The 19,458-nt window shown below is 38.5% G+C and overlaps 1 protein-coding gene across 2 annotated transcripts in view; it reads left to right on the top strand.

The window, feature by feature from the left end:
* Positions 1–19,458, top strand: part of Hacd2 (3-hydroxyacyl-CoA dehydratase 2) — a 74,043-nt gene that overhangs the window by 18,307 nt on the left and 36,278 nt on the right. For both annotated transcript variants that reach the window (XM_083119827.1, XM_083119825.1), the window contains exons 2-4: positions 14,035–14,125; positions 15,761–15,877; positions 18,661–18,771. In XM_083119827.1, the coding sequence (XP_082975953.1) occupies positions 14,035–14,125; positions 15,761–15,877; positions 18,661–18,771 (319 nt within the window). The remainder of the gene's footprint in view (positions 1–14,034; positions 14,126–15,760; positions 15,878–18,660; positions 18,772–19,458) is intronic.

The following is a 19,458-nucleotide window of genomic DNA, read 5'->3' as shown; positions in this document are numbered from 1 at the left end:
TAGTAACAGATCTGGGAACAATAGACATAACTTGAACAGCTGTATTTATATTTTTTAACCATAATTCACAACACTCACATTGTGGAATAACATTATGTTCTGCTAAAGGGGAGGTTGATTCAGCTTGAAAAATTCTGGACAGACTCCTTTCAGTTGACACATCTACTGCTGTTACAAGCTCTGTTCGTTTTCTTCTTACATATCATTGTGGATTGCCTTTCAGGTAACCAGGCTTTCTAACAGGTGATACTCCAACTGCTGATGCTGTTGTATTTAGCTGCTGCAACTCTTCATTTTCAGAGACAGAGGGTGTGTCACTGCCATCTTCAGTTGCAACAGTAGTAGGTGGCTCGTATTCTTCATTACATAATCTATTGTAGCATGGAGCAAAAGTGACACATCACAGAAAACACATCACTTAGATGGCCAACCACAATAAAGTCTGGTCTTTTGCTTGTTTTGTAACACACTTTCTTGTGGACATGACCATAATCTGCACATTTAATTCTGCTCTGTCCCCATTGTGAAGCCATTTTTTCCTCTCAGCAGACTGGTTACAAAAACTTATGAATTGGGATCCTATGTAATCACCTACAATGAGTAATCCTTGCACCAAAGCTTTCAAGTATTGCTGGACCACAAATTTGGTTAACTGCTCTCTCTTTCTTCGCTTGTTGACAACTGAACTGTGAATTCCGTGTGTCCTCCCTTTTATCAGCTAGGCCAAACATCCAGGATAATCTGAAAAATTCAACAAGGTTCTGTTACATTCTGGAAGGTTCCAGATTGTTCCTGAACATTTCCATGGTTCCAAATTTGTCCGAAAATGTTTTTTTTAAAAGAAAAACATAATTAAAAATTCGGGAAGTAAAATGGTGTGCTCCCCTTTTCAGGATATGTAGTACCCTTGGATATACAACTCCTGTAATATTTTTAGAATTTTTGAGATTGGTGTTTTCGAGATAAACAATTTTAAAAAAAAGTTTATTTTTTTAAATTGCTGTTCCAATGTTGGTTTTTGAGATAATATTTGTTTATAATATGTAGAAACACAATTATTTCAAAACAAAAAAAAATATTCATCCATTTATCTCTATTTGTTGAGAAGATTTGCAATTTAAAAAATTTGACATCCAAAGTGGCTGCTGCACGGTCAACTTTGAACAGCTATATCTTGAGTGAAAATTAAAATTAAAAAATACGTATTTCTCAGATTCTCTCACAGTTTCACATATTAAAATTTTAGGGAAATCAGAGACTATAATTTCCCCATTTTCATTTTCACTGCCTGTCTGGAGATGGATTCGATCAGTTGAAGCTGAACTTGAACACTTTTACATAATAAAAACAATAAATAGGAACATTTACCGGTTAACATTTTTGGCTGAAACCCATGTTCGCACACATGTAAAAATCATTACAAAAGAACGGAAAATCAAAGTTTACTGACAAATAGTAAAAGATACAGGCTTGATTGAGATACTATTTCTAATTCCTAGAAAATTCGCCGTCTGTTAGAAGTTGTAAGCCACTGTAATTTTAGTTCAGTGTACCTGACTAGTGGTGAAATTGTCACATGCAGTGTTCACACATGAGAAGAGGTCAATATGGCAATCAGTTAACATAATTTGCATACAATAGTAGCTCACAAGGCCACAAGAGTTAGTGCCCTTTCCATATGTTTTGCATAAAGGTCTCATCATTTTCTCTACAAGCTCCACAATAGACATTACTCACCACTTTCAATTCTCTTTATCGGGAATTCATAGTGAAAGTCCACGAGCTTGAGAAGCTTTCGTAAGTTGAATTGGTATAACTATGGGTGGAAGTGTCGATTGTGTAATGATTTTTAAAGTTTTGAATGCTAAAAATGAGTGAGAATGTAAGTTTGAAGTAACAACTTTGAACCTTTTAAAGTTGCAGATAGTATTTGTGACTAGATGCATCATGAAAATTAGGTTGTGCAAAATGTGCTTGGAAATTGCCATGGTCTGAAGTGTTTTTAAACATGGAAATCACTCTAAACATATACATGATAATACTGTAAGCACGTAGGAGTGCAATTATAGTGCTAATCATACCAAACCTGACCACCTTTCTCATATAAGCATATAGGAGTATTGCATGCAATTTGAACTTTGGCAGTAACTAGTAAGACAATGCTTCTGATGAAAGTAATATATTATCTGTTTTGGTTATTAAAATTATCTAGTGGATACATGGGTAATGATTCAGAATGTTTAATCATTTATAGGAGAATAAGAAAACATTTTAGGATACTGGAAGAAGTTTGGAGAAAATAATTAGTGCATTGTGTATAGACCTCGGATTTTAGGGTTTTAACCTATTTTTTCCTTTGCAAATAAATAAGAAATAACAAGTTATGTCAGCGTTTCATTAAGAAACGCAACAACTAATGAAGTTTTATAATGCCTAAAATGACCTATTTTGCTTGTTGGGACCTATTTTAGGTTTATGTGCCTAATTTAAACCTTTTCTTAGATGTTTACCAGATGTATAAGCTTAAATCTGCTGTTTTGTAGTCAGAAAAACACATGGTTTGTTCATAGAAAGCAACAAGAAATTTATTCAAAGTACTTGCCCTCGCGAGCTACACATTTTGCCCACCTCTCGGGCAATTTGTGGATACCACGCCAAAAAAAGTCCTTCTCTTTCAAGGCAAACCACTCATCAAGCCATGTTCGGACGTCTGCATACAAATCGAAGTGCTGCTCAGCGAGGGCGTAGCCCATCGACGAAAACAGATGGTAGTTGGAAGGGGCCAGGTCTTTGCATGTCTCCAAGTAGTTGTGGACCAGTCTTGACGTGTGCGATGGGGCGTTGTCGTGGAGGAAAATCAGCTTGTCATGTCTGTTGATAATCTGGCCTTTTGTCACACAGAGCACGGTGCAATTTGATCAGTTGTTGGTGGTAGCGGTGGGCAGTGACAGTTTCACCAGGTTTCAACAGCTCAAAGTAGACGATACCCTGTTGATCCCACCAAACACACAGCATCGTCTTCCGGCCGAAGCGATTTGGTCTCGAGGAACATGTTGATGGTTGGCCGGGATCAACACACGATTTCTTGCGTTTAGGATTCTCGAAATCTATCCACTTTTCATCGCCAGTCACAATCCGATGCAGGAAAGACTTTCTTTTTTGTCTGGCAAGCAAGATTTAGCATGTGTTTTGGAGTCTCTCCAGCTGCCGATCGGTCAATTCATGCGGCACCCATTTTCCGATCTTTTGAACCTTTCCCATGGCACGTAGACGCATGGAAATGGCTGCTTGAGTAACACCCAAGTGCTCGGCAAGCATCTTTTGCGTTTGGGTATCGTCTTCATTCAAAAGAGCCTGCAATTGATGGTCCTCAACCTTCCTGGGCCGATTTTCACGTTTCTTGTCGCTCAGGTCAAAATTGCAGTCTTTGAACCGACGAAACCAATCCCTGCACATTGTTTCTGATACAGCACTGTCACCATAGGCCTCCACAAGCATTCGATGCGATTCGGCAGCCGATTTCTTCAAATGGAAGCAGGAAAGCAGAGCTTCCCGCATATGCTCTTTTTCTGGCACAAAACTAGACATGCTTACCACAGGAACACTGTCTGTTGTTGTCTGCACGTGCTGACGATGTGCACTGATTCGTGTTGGCAGATGTCCAACTCATACAAAGCCCATGGTAGCTTCATACTCTCACTAATGCCATCTATGAGCAAACAGCAGATTTAAGCTTATACACCTGGTATATGTAGTATTTTTTAGGTTTTACATAATTTTTATATCTCGCAGAAGTAATTACTCGGTTCGGTGACGAAACAGTTCAATGACTGGTGTGTTTGAAACATGTTTTCTGTCAATTTCCCTCCCTCCAAGTCTATGCTGTTTTTCAAAGCTCTAAACAAAACATCTGACGCCACTGTTACCTGCACACATTGGTGGCGATTAAAGGGGGAAGTTCCCCTCTACTTTTTGCCCCTGCACTATGGACTCTCAATGCTAAGCTACTAAGAGAAAGTAAACTGTCCTTGCCCCCTTCCCAGTTTTGGCACCCAATCGCCTCTGCTGCTTGCACAGTCCAAAGTGCAAACTTTTAATGCATGTGGTCTTACTTGAGCGTCAATTCGGTCCTTTTGTGACATTCGTGCCTTGCAAAGTAACGTAGCAGCATTTAAATTTACACCACTGACTATGTTTCTGTTGAAAGATCATTTTCAGCATATAAGATGATCCTCGCAGACTAAAGGCAGAATTTGACTGGGATTCAGGGTGATCACTAGGACCATGGTAAAATTCAAGTATAATTCCCAATTTAAAAGGCAAAGTTTCCAAAAAGTCAAGGGTAGAAGCAGATGTTTCTCTATTCCAACCTTACGTATGATCGACTCTCACCACCCACACATGCAAATATATTAACAATATAAAGTGCCTGTGTGATTCCAATTCACCCCAGAATTTACCTAATCAAATTCAAGGTATCTTATTTTGCAATAATCTTCTGTCTGTCAGAAATATTGTTCTGGAAAAGACACTAACAAAGTAAACGGATTGAGAAAATTCTGTTTTATTTTCCATGCTGATTTCTTCTTCCATGATAAAAATAAAGCTAAACTAAGATAAACATTTATAGATATGTATAAATTTAATGAGATTTGGATTAATAAAAGTTGCAATTTTTCACGTCTACGGAGGGAAAAACTAGAATAGAGAAAACATCTGATTCTACATTTTTTCATGTTTTACAAAAATTCACACATAATTCCCGGAGCCAATAATTCATATACAATTTCAGAAATTCAAGGAATTACAAGTGAGTAGCCACCCAGATATTGTGCAGCAAATTATACATGCCTTTTTTTTTCCAGTCCCCGTGGCAGTGTGGTTAGCACATCATGTTGCGAAACCAGGGTTCCCAGGTTCGAATCCCAGCTTGGGTGTTTGTGATTGTCTATTCATCATATCATCACTCATCCCCATCTTTGCAAATTAGCCAAAAGCGGCACAAGAAGCAAAGCAAAGTAAAATAAACTAAATCAATAACTATAAGTAATTCATTTTTTAATCAACAAGTAACTTTTGCTAACAGCACAAGTATTGTTGTACAATAATTTGTGCATAATTTTGAAAATGAAGTAAAGAAATTAAAATTTTGTTAGAAATTACTATTTTATTGTTATACATATGGATGTACATATTAATTTTTTTTTACAATTCTTGTCAATTTTTTTATGATTGTATCTAAGCAGTATTTTTCAGGAATTTTGTACCATTTTAAGTTTTTTGGAACCTACTCCAGGATTTTTCGAGCCTAATTTAATGTTTTAGAACCTAAAAAGCCGAGGTCTAATTATGTATCATTTACTGGAGAAATAATGATTTGAAAAGTTTCTTACGCAAGCATGATACGTTTAAGCGTATTATTATATTTGGTATTAACAAAGTTTTATTTTCTTTAATAATAACTGAATAATGCTCAGCGGTGAACGATGAGACTCATTGAAGTACACAGACTTATTTTAAGGTACAGGGGTAGTGTTAGGCAATGACAATACTTCACAGCACAGAGAAATAAAACCACATTACTGCAGTAGATAAAATTGCTACCAACAAAATTGACATCTACACAAGTAATAGAAATTCACATAGTGCACTTTCTCAAATATAAAGATACATTAAATTATTCATAGAACATAAAATATAATAAATATATACATTATAAACAAGATGCAATTTACATATAATAACACAAAACTTAACGTTTTTTTTTCACAAAATAATATATCAATGACATATTTTAAAGTTGTGACGTCACAAAAATATGGATCATATCAAGCATCCATACTTCCAGTAAGCAGCCATTCTTGGTCTTTGGTTGTTTCAGACAATGACTACTGGCCAAATTCCATACAAGGCTTGAGGCCTCCCCGATGGTGTTATGGTATTGTCATTGCCTTGTAATCAATGGGTCCACCCAGTGAAGGTACATTGCACAGTGGTTTGGCTCCCACTTTAAAGTGTAGGTCCAGTCCCAATTAGTCTAACTATGCATAAAGTGGACTTAAAATATCAACAAGAATGTTATGTGCCTAACTAAAAAGTCACCCTCCCGATGATTCTGGGTCCAAGCTCTGGCTGCAACTTGTTTGTTCTTTCATCTATTTGACATCTAATGATCATTCATTTTTATTAAATTACACTGTTCTATACACATTTTGTTACAGAAATGAAAGCACCCAATCTTCACTAATCTGGGGATGCTGAACACAGTAGTGGCATTAAGAAAGTTTCATTGGCTCTCATTTTGGCATAACAGAAAGGGGGAGAGTGGACATATTCAAGCAACCCACCTCAGCTCAAGTACGAGGGCTATTTTTTTCAACCTCCGATAGGGCATGAAATCAAAACCACAGTGAATAGCGAAATGGGTTTATTGACAAAAGTTACGTACACTTATAATCTACTTTTCACGTAATCACCAAGAAGATTCAGACATTTATCGTACCGGTGCACCAGCTTTCCAATACCCTCAGCAAAAAAAGGTGCTGCCTGTCTGTTGAGCCAGGTCTGTGTGGTCTCCCAAAGCTCATCATTGGTGTGGAAACATCCTCCCATCGCCGGGAGTATGTGGAAGTCACTTGGCACCAGGTCTGGGCTATAGGGAAAGTCTTCAGACTGTTCCGAAATCGTGAACCAACGCCTCGTCCGAACCACGTGATCCACACGCTGCACAAGTTCATCTGAGCTTGCCACAGTCTTCCGTTCCTGACCATGTTCATCATGAAAGTTCGTTCGGCCATTTTGAAATTTCCTGCACCATTCGCGAACCATGCCATTACTCAGAAAGTTTTCACCGTACACACTAGGGATGGCCAGATCCGGATCCTGGCAGATCCAAAATCCGGATCCGGTTGGTTCCGGATCCTAAAATTTTTCTGATCCGGGAATTTTCAGATCCGGATCCAGAATTTTCGGATCCGGATCCATTTTGCAATCCCACATGCGCTTCTTTGGAAAGTAAGAATGTGCTTATAACATATTGTTACCTGCTAATATATGAGGCGCATCCAGAAAGTAAGTTTCCCTATTTTTTTCCCGTGAAAGTTAACATAATGAGCCGTGTAAATTGTGCATGCGCAGCAGAGCTAAGACGTATCAATCATATGCCAGGCGGACAGATCCCGCCCGGCGCCAGTAGAGAGGCAGCAGTGGTCCGAAGTGGAAGCTCGTATTCCTTCTCCCGCCGCATGCCAGTAGCGAGGCAGCAGTGGTCCGAAATGGAAGCTCGTATTCCTTCTCCCGCCGCATGCGAGGTTCGGTCGGTGATAAAGTTCCTGAATGCACAAAGCATTGCGCCAATTGACATTCATCGTCAGCTCTGTGAGGTCTATGGGCCGAACATTATGAGTAAGCAGATGGTGCGTCGCTGGTGTCGGCAGTTTTCGGAAGGTCGTCAGAGTGTCCATGATAAAGAGTGCAGTGGGCGTCCGTCCCTCATCACTGATGATCTGGTCGAGCTGGTGCGGCAGCGCATCGTAGAGAACCATTGCTTCACGATTACGAAGTTGAGTAGCATTTTTCCGCAGATATCGCAATCCGTGTTGCATGAGATTGTCACGCAGCGCCTGCTGTTCAAAAAATTGTGTGCCAGGTGGGTGCCGAAAAACCTGACACCCGAACACAAAATGAAACGTTCAGGAGCAGCACTGACATTCCTGCAACGGTACCATGATGACGGCGATGATTTCCTCGACAGGATCGTCACGGGCGATGAGACGTGGATTTCGCACTTCACCCCGGAAACCAAGCAGCAGTCAATGCATTGGCAGCATAGTGGATCTCCGGTCAAGAAGAAATTCAAACAGACGCTGTCGGTACAGAAAGTGATGTGCACCGTGTTTTGGGACAGGAAGGGCATTTTGCTCATTGACTTCCTCCCCAGAGGTGAAACGGTGAACGCTGACAATTACTGTGAAACACTAAGGAAATTGCGACGTGCCATTCAAAACAAGAGGCGTGGCATGCTTACTGCAGGTGTTGTGCTCGTCCACATACGGCTCGGCGCACAGCAGCTGTTTTGACTGAATTTGTCTGGGAGTTGTTTGATCATCCACCTTACAGTCCTGATCTGGCTCCCAGCGATTTTCACGTTTTCTTGCACCTCAAGAAATTCCTGTCCTCCGGTGAGCGTTTTGGCAACGACGAAGAGCTGAAGACGTCTGTCACACGCTGGTTCCATTCACAGGCGGCAGAGTTCTACGACAGTGGGATCCAAAAGTTGATACCACGATACGACAAGTGTCTCAATTCTGGTGGTTGCTATGTTGAAAAATAGCTGAACCTTTGCTGTACCTCTTGCCAATAAATGGTTTCTTGAAACTGTGTTGTTTTTTTTAAAATAAAATAGGGAAACTTACTTTCTGGATGCGCCTCGTATATATATATATATAGTGTGTTTGTGCGCGTGCGCTATTTGTAATTAATTAATACACTTACAAGGGAGGTCTAAGTCTCCCCCTCTGATTTCCATGAAACTTGGCAGGTGTATAGAGCCCCCCCCCCCTCAACTGTCAAGATGAAGAGAAATTGAAGTGGGGATATGACCCCGAAACCACGTAAATATGGCATAGGAACAAACAGGAGGCATAGGGCCTCTCTATACACCTGTCAAATTTCATGGGAATCGGAAGGGGACACATGGGTCAGATGATCCCCACGTCAATTTGTCCTCATCTTGACATTTGAGGCGGGTTTTGCCCCATAAAACAGTTTTTTTAGCCGAAACAAAAAAAACTTTCTTCCTTTAGGCCCCTCTATACACCTGCCACGTTTCATGGAAATCGGAGGGGAACACAGGGGTCAGATCCCCACTTCAATTTGTCCTCATCTTGACATTTTAGGGGAGGTTGCCCCCTGGAACAGATATTTAGCCGAAACAAAAAAAACACGTATTTCTTCATTTGGGCCCCTTTATACACACACCTGCCAAGTTTCATGGAAATCGGAGGGGGACACAGGGGTCAGATCCCCACTTCAATTTGTCCTGACCTTGACAATTGAGTGGGTTTTGTCATGTAAAACCGTATTTTAGCTGAAACAAAAAAAAAACACGTATTTCTTCCTTTGGGCCCCACTATACACCTGCCAAGTTTCTTGGAAATCGGAGGGGGACACTTAAGTCAAATGCCAATTAAATTTGTCCTCATATTGACATTTGAGGGAGTTTTGCACCCTAAAACAGTTTTTTAACCGAAACAAAAAGAACACGTATTTTTTTCATTTGTGCCCGTTTACACACACACCTGCCAAGTATCATGGAAATCGGAGGGAGACACAGGGTTCAGATCCTCACTTCAATTTGTCATCATCTTGACATTTGAGGGGGTTTTTGCCCCCTAAAACAGTTTTTTATCCGAAACAAAAAGAACACATATTTTTTTCATTTGGGCCCGTTTATACACACACCTGCCAAGTATCATGGAAATCGGAGGGGGACACAGGGGTCAGATCCTCACTTCAATTTGTCCTCATCTTGACATTTGAGGGGGTTTTGCCCCCTAAAACCGTTTTTTAGCTGAAACAAAAAACACGTATTTCTTCCATTGGGCCCCGCTATACACCTGCCAAGTTTCATGGAAATCGGAGGGGACACATAAGTCAAATGCCCACTTAAATTTGTCCTCATATTGACATTTGAGGGGGGTTTGCCCCCTAAAACAGTTTTTTAGCCGAAACAAAAAAAGCACGTATTTTTTTCATTTGGGCCCGTTTATACACACACCTGCCAAGTATCATTTAAATCGGATTGACACAGGTGTCAGATCCTCACTTCAATTTGTCCTCATCTTGACATTTGAGGTGGTTTTGCCCCCTAAAACCGTTTTTTAGCTGAAATAAAAAAACACGTATTTCTTCCTTTGTGCCCGACTATACGCCTGCCAAGTTTCGTGGAAATCGGAGGGGGCACTTAGATAACCTCCCTTGTTAGTCTTACACTTTGTAATTATATAACACTGCATATATTATAATGTTCTATTTTAATTTGTAAAACTGTAACTGTAGAACAATTGTATAATTTTTGTATAACATTTCTATCTTGTTATATGAGTTAAAGGTTTCATCCTGGAATGGAAGGTCTCACATTTATGTGTGTTTTCATTTCCAATACATTCGAATGAATACATATTCGTTTCAATGGCATTTACAAAATCACCTCTGACATTTTATGTTAAACAAGTAAATTTATTTTTGTGCACGAGTGTGTTAGCCAATGCGTAGCAAAGTATTTTATGAACAACACTAGAAAGAAATTCTTGTAGGACTAACTAATGAAAAATTTCTTTGTAATCGAAGATCATAATACCTTTTAAGGTGTGGTAATATTATAATGGGATTGAGATACGAAACTCTCAGATCCAGATCCGGAACTTTTGGATCTGGATCCGTTTGGCCATCCCTAGTACACACGCCTCATTTGTCAGTGAATTTCCGCTGCATTGTGACCCTCTGCCTGTAGAAATTGTATGACACTACGCACCTCGCACTTGGTGGGAGAGTCGATTGTAGCAGACATCTCTATTTGCCCATCGCTCAGCTTCGACTGAAGCGTTAGCCTTGGCAGTGGCAGTGGTGGTGGTGGTAGTGGCAGGGGGGATGCCAATCATGCTGTGTGATGCTCCACTTTCTAGCGCTTCACGGGCCACCTGGTGGCTCCATCAGAGGTTGAAAAACAATAGCCCTCGTATATATGCCCCCTGGCCCTCTTCTGTGGGAACCCTTGATGTATTTATCAAGTTGTGTCCACATTGCTTATGATTAATTGTTATATACTATGAATTAGGCTTATCTTGAAAATAAGAGCCAATGCATTGCTTATGGGTAACTTGAATTATGCTGTAACTTCAAATTAAGAGCCAGTTTTAGAAAATGAAGTGCATATTCTTGTTCAAGAAGTCAGCTTCAGTAAGAAATAACTACTTTCTTTTCTGTAACTGAAAACAATGTGAAAATGTTTGCTTAAATATGAAAAGATAGAGGTAAGTAAATCCTTATACTTGAAGGAATTATGTGACCAAAAGAAAAATTAACAACACTTACACTAGTAGGCTTTTGTGCATATTTACATCCAGAATTTAACCTTTGATGCACAATAATCCATTGACATCACTTGATTTTTGTTAGTGTTATTCAATGGAAACATTCCCTCTTCAGAAGGAACAACATTACTGTTAGTTAGGTTTTAAGGGTGTGTTAGTGTCAGTAGTCACACTGTTCTATTTGGACTGTTTAAACCAAGATATACCTAAATAAATTTTCCGTTTTTTGCTCTGGAATAATGTAAAATGTATTTCAAGCCATGTAGCGAAGATTACTGACCAAGTCAATTATTCATTCATTGTAATTGTCATGATTAATACAGGGAGGTAGAAATGCGATGTAAAATTTTAAAAGTTAACAATGGAAAGAGTTTCCTGACACTAGATGGAATATTACTGGCACCCAGAAACTAAACTACAGACATCAAGTGACTCCTGAATTTGTTATCCTAGTGAGAACACTATATAAATTTCATTACTCGTTACCCGAAGAAATGGAAGTGAGTTCAGGTAACCATTATTCAAAAAGGTAAGTTACTTGTAATTGCCTTACAAATACTTTGTTACTTTTAGACACTCATTTCTACACTTATCAATTGTCATTACTGGCAGTGTTAAAACGTCCACTAAATAATGATTATAAACATTATTTCACGATGGTAGTTTATCAATATTAAGTAGACAGCTAGAGAAATGGTATTGGGCAATTATGATTCATGAGGATTCTGTGGTCATTATTAGGGATGGCCAAACGGATCCGAAAAATCCGGATCCAAAAGTTACGGATCTGGATACGGATCCGAAAATTCCGGATTCGGATCCGAGAGTTTCGGATCTGGATCCGGATCCGTAAGTTCCGGATCCAAGAGTTTCGTATCTCAATCCCATTATAATATTACCACACCTTAAAAGGTATTATGATCTTCGATTACAAAGAAATTTTTCATTAGTTAGTCCTACAATAATTTTTTTCAAGTGTTGTTCCTAAATTACTTTGCTACGCATCGGCGAACACACTCGTGCACAAAAATAATCTTACTTGTTAACATAAAATGTCAGAGGTGATTTTGTAAATGCCATTGAAACGAATATGTATTCATTCGAATGTATTGGAAATGGAAACACACATAAATGTGAGACATTCCATTCCAATATGAAACCTTTAACACATAGAACAAGATAGAAATGTTATACAAAAATTATACAATTTTTCTACAGTTACAGTTTTACAAATTAAAATAAAACATTATAATATATGCAGTGTTATATAATTACAAAGTGTAAGACTAACAAGGGAGGTTATCTAAGTGTCCCCCTCCTATTTCCATGAAACTTGGCAGGTGTATAGTGGGGCCCCAAGGAAGAAATACGTGTTTTTTTTTGTTTCAGCTAAAAAAACGGTTTTACGCGGCAAAGCCCACTCAAATGTCAAGATGAGGACAAATTGAAGTGAGGATCTGACCCCTGTGTTCCCCTCCGATTTCCATAAAACTTTGCAGGTGTGTGTATAAACGGGCCCAAAGGAAGAAATACGTTTTTTTTACTTCGGCTAGAAAACTGTTTTAGGGGGTAAAACCCCTCTCAAATGTCAAGATGAGGACAAATTTAAGTGGGCATTTGACCCCTGTGTTCCCCTCCGATTTCCATGAAACTCGGCAGGTGTGTGTATAAACGGGCCCAAAGGAAGAAATACGTGTTTTTCTGTTTCGGCTAAAAAACTGTTTTAGGGGGCAACCCCCCTCAAATGTCAAGATGAGGACAAATTTAAGTGGGCATTTCACCCCTGTGTCCCCCTCCGATTTCCATGAAACTTGGCAGATTTATAGAGGGCCCCAAAGGAAGAAATACATGTTTTTTTGATTCTGCTAAAAATCGGTTCTAGGGGGCAACCTCCCCTCAAATGTCAAGATGAGGACAAATTGAAGTAAGGATCTGACCCCTGTGTCCCCCTCCGATTTTCATGAAACTTCGCAGGTGTATAGAGGGCCCCAAAGGAAGAAATACGTGTTTTTTTTGTTTCGGCTAAAAAAATGTTTTAGGGGGCAAAACCCGCCTCAAATGTCAATATGAGGACAAATTGACGTGGGGATCATCTGACCCCTGTGTTCCCCTCCGATTTCAATGACATTTGGCAGGTGTATAGAGGGCCCTTATGCCCCCCGTTTCTTCCTATGCCATATTTACGTGGTTTCGGGGTCGGATCCCCACTTCAATTTCTCCTCATCTTGACATTTGAGGGGGGTTCCCCCTAAAACCGTTTTTTAGCTGAAACACAAAAACACGTACTTCTTCCTTTGGGCCCCTCCATACACCTGCCAAATTTCATGGGAATCGGAGTGGCACACAGGGGTCATATCCCCGCGTCAATTTGTCTTCATTTTGACTTTTGAGGGGTTTTTGCCCCCTAAAACAGTTGTTTTAAGCTGAAACACAAAAACACGTATTTCTTCCTTTGGCCCCTCCATACACCTGCCAAGTTTCATGGAAATCGGAGGGGGAGACTTAGACCTCCATTGTAAGTGTATAAATTAATTACAAATCGCGCCCGCACGTACACACTATATATATGTGTGTATGTATGTATATTATATATATATATGTATATTAGCAGGTAACAATGTGTTATAAACACATTCTTACTTTCCAAAGAAGCGCATGTGGGATTTCAAAACGGATCCGGATCCAGATCCGAAAAATTTTAGGATCCGGATGTGGCCATCCCTAGTCATTATTACAACACATTCAGTGTTCTGGGGTTTGATTTCATATACGCTTGGTATCGTATATATACTATATATATACACAACACAATGGGGAAAGGCATTGCGAAATAAGAAAAGTACAAACAGTAGTGGAGTATTAGAAGTTATTCTTACAAGAAACATTGTTACCTCTAGTGATGGTTATTCCTTATCATAATTGAGTTTTCTTTTTCTTTCAGTTATTGTAAAAGCACCATGCTGAGTCCATTTGTGTATTGGGCACAGACTGAATGCACCATCTCTCTAAAAGTTGATCTCAAAGAAGTGAAGGTAAGGATTATGCAATTGTGTTTAAGTTTCAGTTGTCGATGCAAGAATTTATATTTTGTTTTACCCAATTATATTAGGTCTGATTTCTCATCTGGGGTGGGAATAATATGCTTTTATCAATACACACACTTCTAGGTTGTGAACTCCTTTCCTTGTAAAATATATTTGGTATATTTATGACAGAAATATGAAGAGTTGCAAGTTGATAGTTACAGAAGTTGCCAGTAGATGTCAGTCCATTCAGCTTGATAATAGGTTGGGTGTCCAACCTGGCTGCACGTTTGGATGTTGGCTGTGGATCTGCATTTGCACAAGACAAGTTCCTAACAGCCTACTGTTCTGTTCAAATAATGGTGAGAAACACAAGGAACAGGAGCTTGCGACCTAGTTTCTTAGAGAATCATAGGGTGTTGACACTGTGCGAATTAACGGGGGGGGGGGGGGGGGGGGGATGCCAGGGACTTTCAACCCACAAAAGAAATTATCCCCGGCAAAGGAAAATTATATTTATTTCTGCCAGGGATGTCTTTATCCCCCTCAAAATTGAAAGCATGTAGCATACATTTCTTGACTGTGTAACAAACAATTGAAAATTCATTTGTGTCGATTAATGGTCCCAGCCATCAAATTTTTCCTTGATGAAAAGTATTCAGCCTTGTAGACACCATTCTGCAGTTGACCAACCTCACCAAGCCAAGACTACAGAGTTGATCACATTCCAGCAGGTTGTTTTCCACTTAAGTTTTCATGGCATAGTGCTTATATTTTTACATGTATTGAACATTAAGTTTGAACTTTGCAATAGGAATTTGGTTAAGTTTTCGGTGTTAGTTGATAGCTTTTTTTGTGTGAGAGTTTGGGATTCCTTAGAATGTAAATATACTTCTTCATAATTATATTTAAACATTATCGTAAGATTTAATGACCTAGGTTAGAACCAATGTTGTAAGGTACTTGGAACCAGAAGGCAATAGTTTAGTTTAGCAACATATACGAATTTGCATACACATAAATACTTACCTCTCAAAATACAATAACAGATAGGCCACTGAGTGGGCACCCCCCCCCCAATCAAAGCAAAGAGCTTAATTCATGCAGTGGGTGTGGAGAGAAATGTCATCCATCAATGATGACACATGGGTCTTATCATTACAAACTGGAGAACACAAGATAATGCACAGAGTGGAAAAATCTGTAGAGGCAGTGGGTTTTTTTTCTGTAGGAATGCAGAAGTTAGTTAAAGGATACGACAAGATTTGATTGATTGAGTTGGTGTTTTAAGTCAACTTTATTCACTTTAAGTCTAATCGGGACAGGACCTATAGTTTAAAGTGGGATACCTCGACCAGGTATCGAACCTGGTTTGATCACAAGTCAACGACGCTACCACTGCGCCATCGGGGAGGCCCGGATATGACAAGAACATCGTCCTGTATGTGCACTATGTGGAAAAGTTTTGTATGCGTATCAGTTACTTGTGAATTTAATGTGTTCAATAGCTTTTGCCTTTCCTTTTTTGAATCACCTAATTAATTTCCGGGACATCATGTTGGAAATGAGAGATGTACACATTTTGCCTTTAAAATATAATGTTTAATATTACAGCTAAAGTGAGGTGTTTGCTTTATTTTACAGAGTCCTGATATAGCACTGGAGGATAGGAAACTGCATTTTTGTGCAGAAGGATGTGGAGCCAAAGGACCCCACACCTACAGTTTTTCACTTGATTTCTTCTCAGCTGTTGACCCAGAAGTAAGTGAACTGAGTTTAAGCTGACTACTTCATTGTTGCGTTTTTAAATTTATTTTATTGTGGGTAGATAATTTGGTTTTCATCATGAATGATATGTGATCATGTTCCAGAAAAGTATTATTACAGTGCACTCTCTTTAATTCGAACTAGGATAATTCGAACAAAAGCACATTCCCCTTGAAACCCATATCTAAAACAATGTTAAAAATGACTACTTAATTTGAATTTTGAAAGTTAAATTTGGATAATTTCGAAGTCAGGTTTCCAATAATTTAACATAAATGTTTCCAAGAAAGACCAAAGTGGTTGCTACGTAAGAAATTCCAACAGATAACTCGTCCCCCTTTTCTTCTTGAAAAGGTTGTTTTTATGGTTAACAGATGTGCCGACGGCAGATAAGAGAGGGCAGCAGGAATCCCCAGAGCTTTGGTTTGTAGGAATGTGACCTTCACCCTCTCAGAAACAAGTTGAGAGGGGAGCGGATAGCCGGACAGAAGGGGTAGTTTGTCTGTGTGTTTTAGTGGAGTTACAATGTTGAAACGTGGTGTGTACAGTAGCTTAACATTAGATAAGAAAGTTGAAGTGCTTAGACAGGTAGAAAGAGGAATGAAAAACAATCACGTTATATGAATATTCCAATAAGTGTACTGTTCCTGGATGGAGATTTGGATAATACATAGCAGTTGTAATGTAAGGTGTACTGTTTGCATATTAATTCAGTTTTATGTTTAATACAGTGTTTTTTTATTATTATATTCTGGTTAATTCAAATTTTGAATAATTCTTTTTTTTTTTTCGTAGCCCCTTGGTGTTTGAATTAAAAAGAGTCCACTGTATTTTGATTCTTTCCCTATACAAGTGGTTATGCAATCACTGATACAAATTAAGGTTCTTATAAGCCAGGCTTATGAAGATGACTATGTTGAGGAAATTGACTCCCTGACAGATAATGCTGATAAACATGGTCTTGCATTTTGAAAAAAAAAAAAAAATTCAGATGTTTCCACTCAATAGGTGATTCTGAAAGTATTTTGAATGCTGATCATTCAGGTCAAGATTTTTCATAATTTCACGATCAAAATTCTCATATTCGCCACTACATTTATTGCTTATTCAAGAAATGAAATTTATGGAAGAGAAGTTTTAAGTTTTTTCTAAACCAATATTTGATTCTGGAAATATTTTGAATGCTGATCACGGAAATGACATCCATTTTTAGCCATCACGTCATAATTTTCTGCTGTCAGGATTTGCCCCCACGTCACAAAGTTCAATCAACCTACATATTATAACATTGAGTTTTGGATATTTTATGAAGGAAATTTTTATGCAAGATTTCAAAAATAAAACTTACGTAACCAAAGTCCATACAGTTTTTATGCCAAGATATCACGTAAATGTGGAAGGTAGATTAAATGTTGACACATTTTTATTCATTTATAGTTCAAAATTGGAGCATTTGTATTGTAGAAAATTAATATTTTTCCACCATCTAAACAGGGCCCTCTATTTGGGAAATAATGAAACTACACTTATTATTGTGAAATTAAGGCAGTCTTCTGAACAAAAAGTTTTCTGACGGGTAAAAGTGCATTTCATTTTTGGAATCGGCATGCTTAAATATTTCAGAGACAACAGTCATCTCTGAGACATCTAAACCCATGTTGATCAGTGTAATTATGTGTTTCATTCGTGTTACGTTAGAATCCATTGTTTTAGCAATATGATTTACAAGTGTCCGGATTCTGGTCAAGTACATATATATGAAATTGGCAGAAGTCCTATGCTTTTATATGATATTTTTCCTGTCTGTCAGTGCTGCAATATGACATATGAAGATATTTCTGTGATCCTTATGTGATCATTTTTTCCTACAGAACCCAGTCACCAAGAACAATCTTGTCACTGAAAACCCCTGGTTTGAGTTCTGGCCTGGACATGGGTGTTGCTTTGCAAGTTTCACTTTGTAAATTGCATCTTCATCCTCACAATTAGCCAAAAGTGGAGGAAAACAGTGTAAAATAAATGAGGGATGGGGAAAAAGATTGGAGAGCAGTGCAGACCTCCATCAAAAAATGAATCGATGAGTAGAAATTGTGCATCACTTGCAGACCATGGATGGATAACACCAATCAAACAATAAAATGGGAGGGGGCTAATGACAAGTACAGCATCAAACCAGTGCCCATACTTGAACTGTATACAAATTTAATTTTTTCAAATATCTTTTAAGTGTTGGAACATTAATATTTGATTGCAAACTATAGCACATCAAGCAGCTAAACTTTTGCTTAAAATACCCATATGCAGCTCACGAGCTACTACTGTCAGGGTTGTAGAGTGACCCAGTGCAAACAAGTCCAAATAGTGTACAATTCTCTATTCTTTTCCTTCTGTTCTATTTTGTCCTGTTGTAACATCTTTTAAATCATCTTATCTATATATTTTTTTTACTCATTCTATGTTCATACAGTGAAATATTTACATTTTTTCAATTATTTTTTTAACTTAAAACATTGAAATCAAATATGATTATCATCAGCTTATAAGTCTGCACAGATACTACTCACATGCTAACATCAAGATTTACTTTAACATCATCTATTTTAAGCTCATACACCACTACTTGTGTTTATTAATGAGTTACTACATTCTTATTGCCAGTTTGTCCTAAAGTTCACCCCCCTTTCCATATTCTTGGCAAAACACCTATACGTCTTGTTCTATGTTTACAGTTTATTTGATGTACTAAATTCTATAAAATTTGTATAATTTTATTTCAGACTAGTCAGTATCGAATATTGGACAGGGAAGTTGATTTTACAATCAGAAAAAAGAAGACTGGTTTTTGGCCGCGAGTGACTTCTCAACCACAGAAGCCTGTGTGGCTGAAGGTGAGGTTCCTTTCCCATATGTTGATGCTTCATTTTATATATTTTATATTGCAGAATTTTGTGTTCTCTGATATAAACTGTGTTTATGTGCTTACTCAAACAGGCCAGTTTGTGTATCAAGTATTCATGTCAAATTCTGTATCATATTTGCTCTTGTACACGATTCTTTGTGAATCTTTTGCATGTGAAAGTTCGGCCCCCCTATCCCTCGTTTCTTATATCCTGATTACCCAATAGCTGTCCAAGCAAATCTCTTATCAATTTGTACTGCCATTTTTTCTACTTTACTTTTTCCACTGCGTAATAACATTCACTTCTGTACGATCTTCGTTGTAAAAATTAAAAAATCTATCCGTCCGTCAGTCCGTCTATCTTTCAAACCTCTAGACCTGACGACATTTTATACAACAAGATATATCCTGGACAATAGAGCCCCCATATGTGAAAGTGTCACCTTCCCCCCCCCCCCTATCCCTCGTTTCTTTCCGGCCCTCTTGACTACTTCCTGCTTTAATCCCTCAATCTCTCCTTTCACCTCACCCTGGGTGCCAAGCGAGCAGATTATATTTGCGCTGGAATTACGAAAGGGGGGTTTCACATAACAATTTATAATTTTAGGTCCCTGGTTCGTTTACACATGTACAGCAAGTGAATATACAACTTTTTAAATGGACAGTACCGTAGTTC

This window comes from Lepisma saccharinum, chromosome 3 (assembly GCF_977018435.1).
Source record: "Lepisma saccharinum chromosome 3, izLepSacc3.1, whole genome shotgun sequence".
Classification (NCBI taxonomy): Eukaryota; Metazoa; Arthropoda; class Insecta; order Zygentoma; family Lepismatidae; genus Lepisma; species Lepisma saccharinum.
Note: the sequence above shows the minus strand (reverse complement) of the source record. Positions and strands in the feature narration are given on the sequence as shown.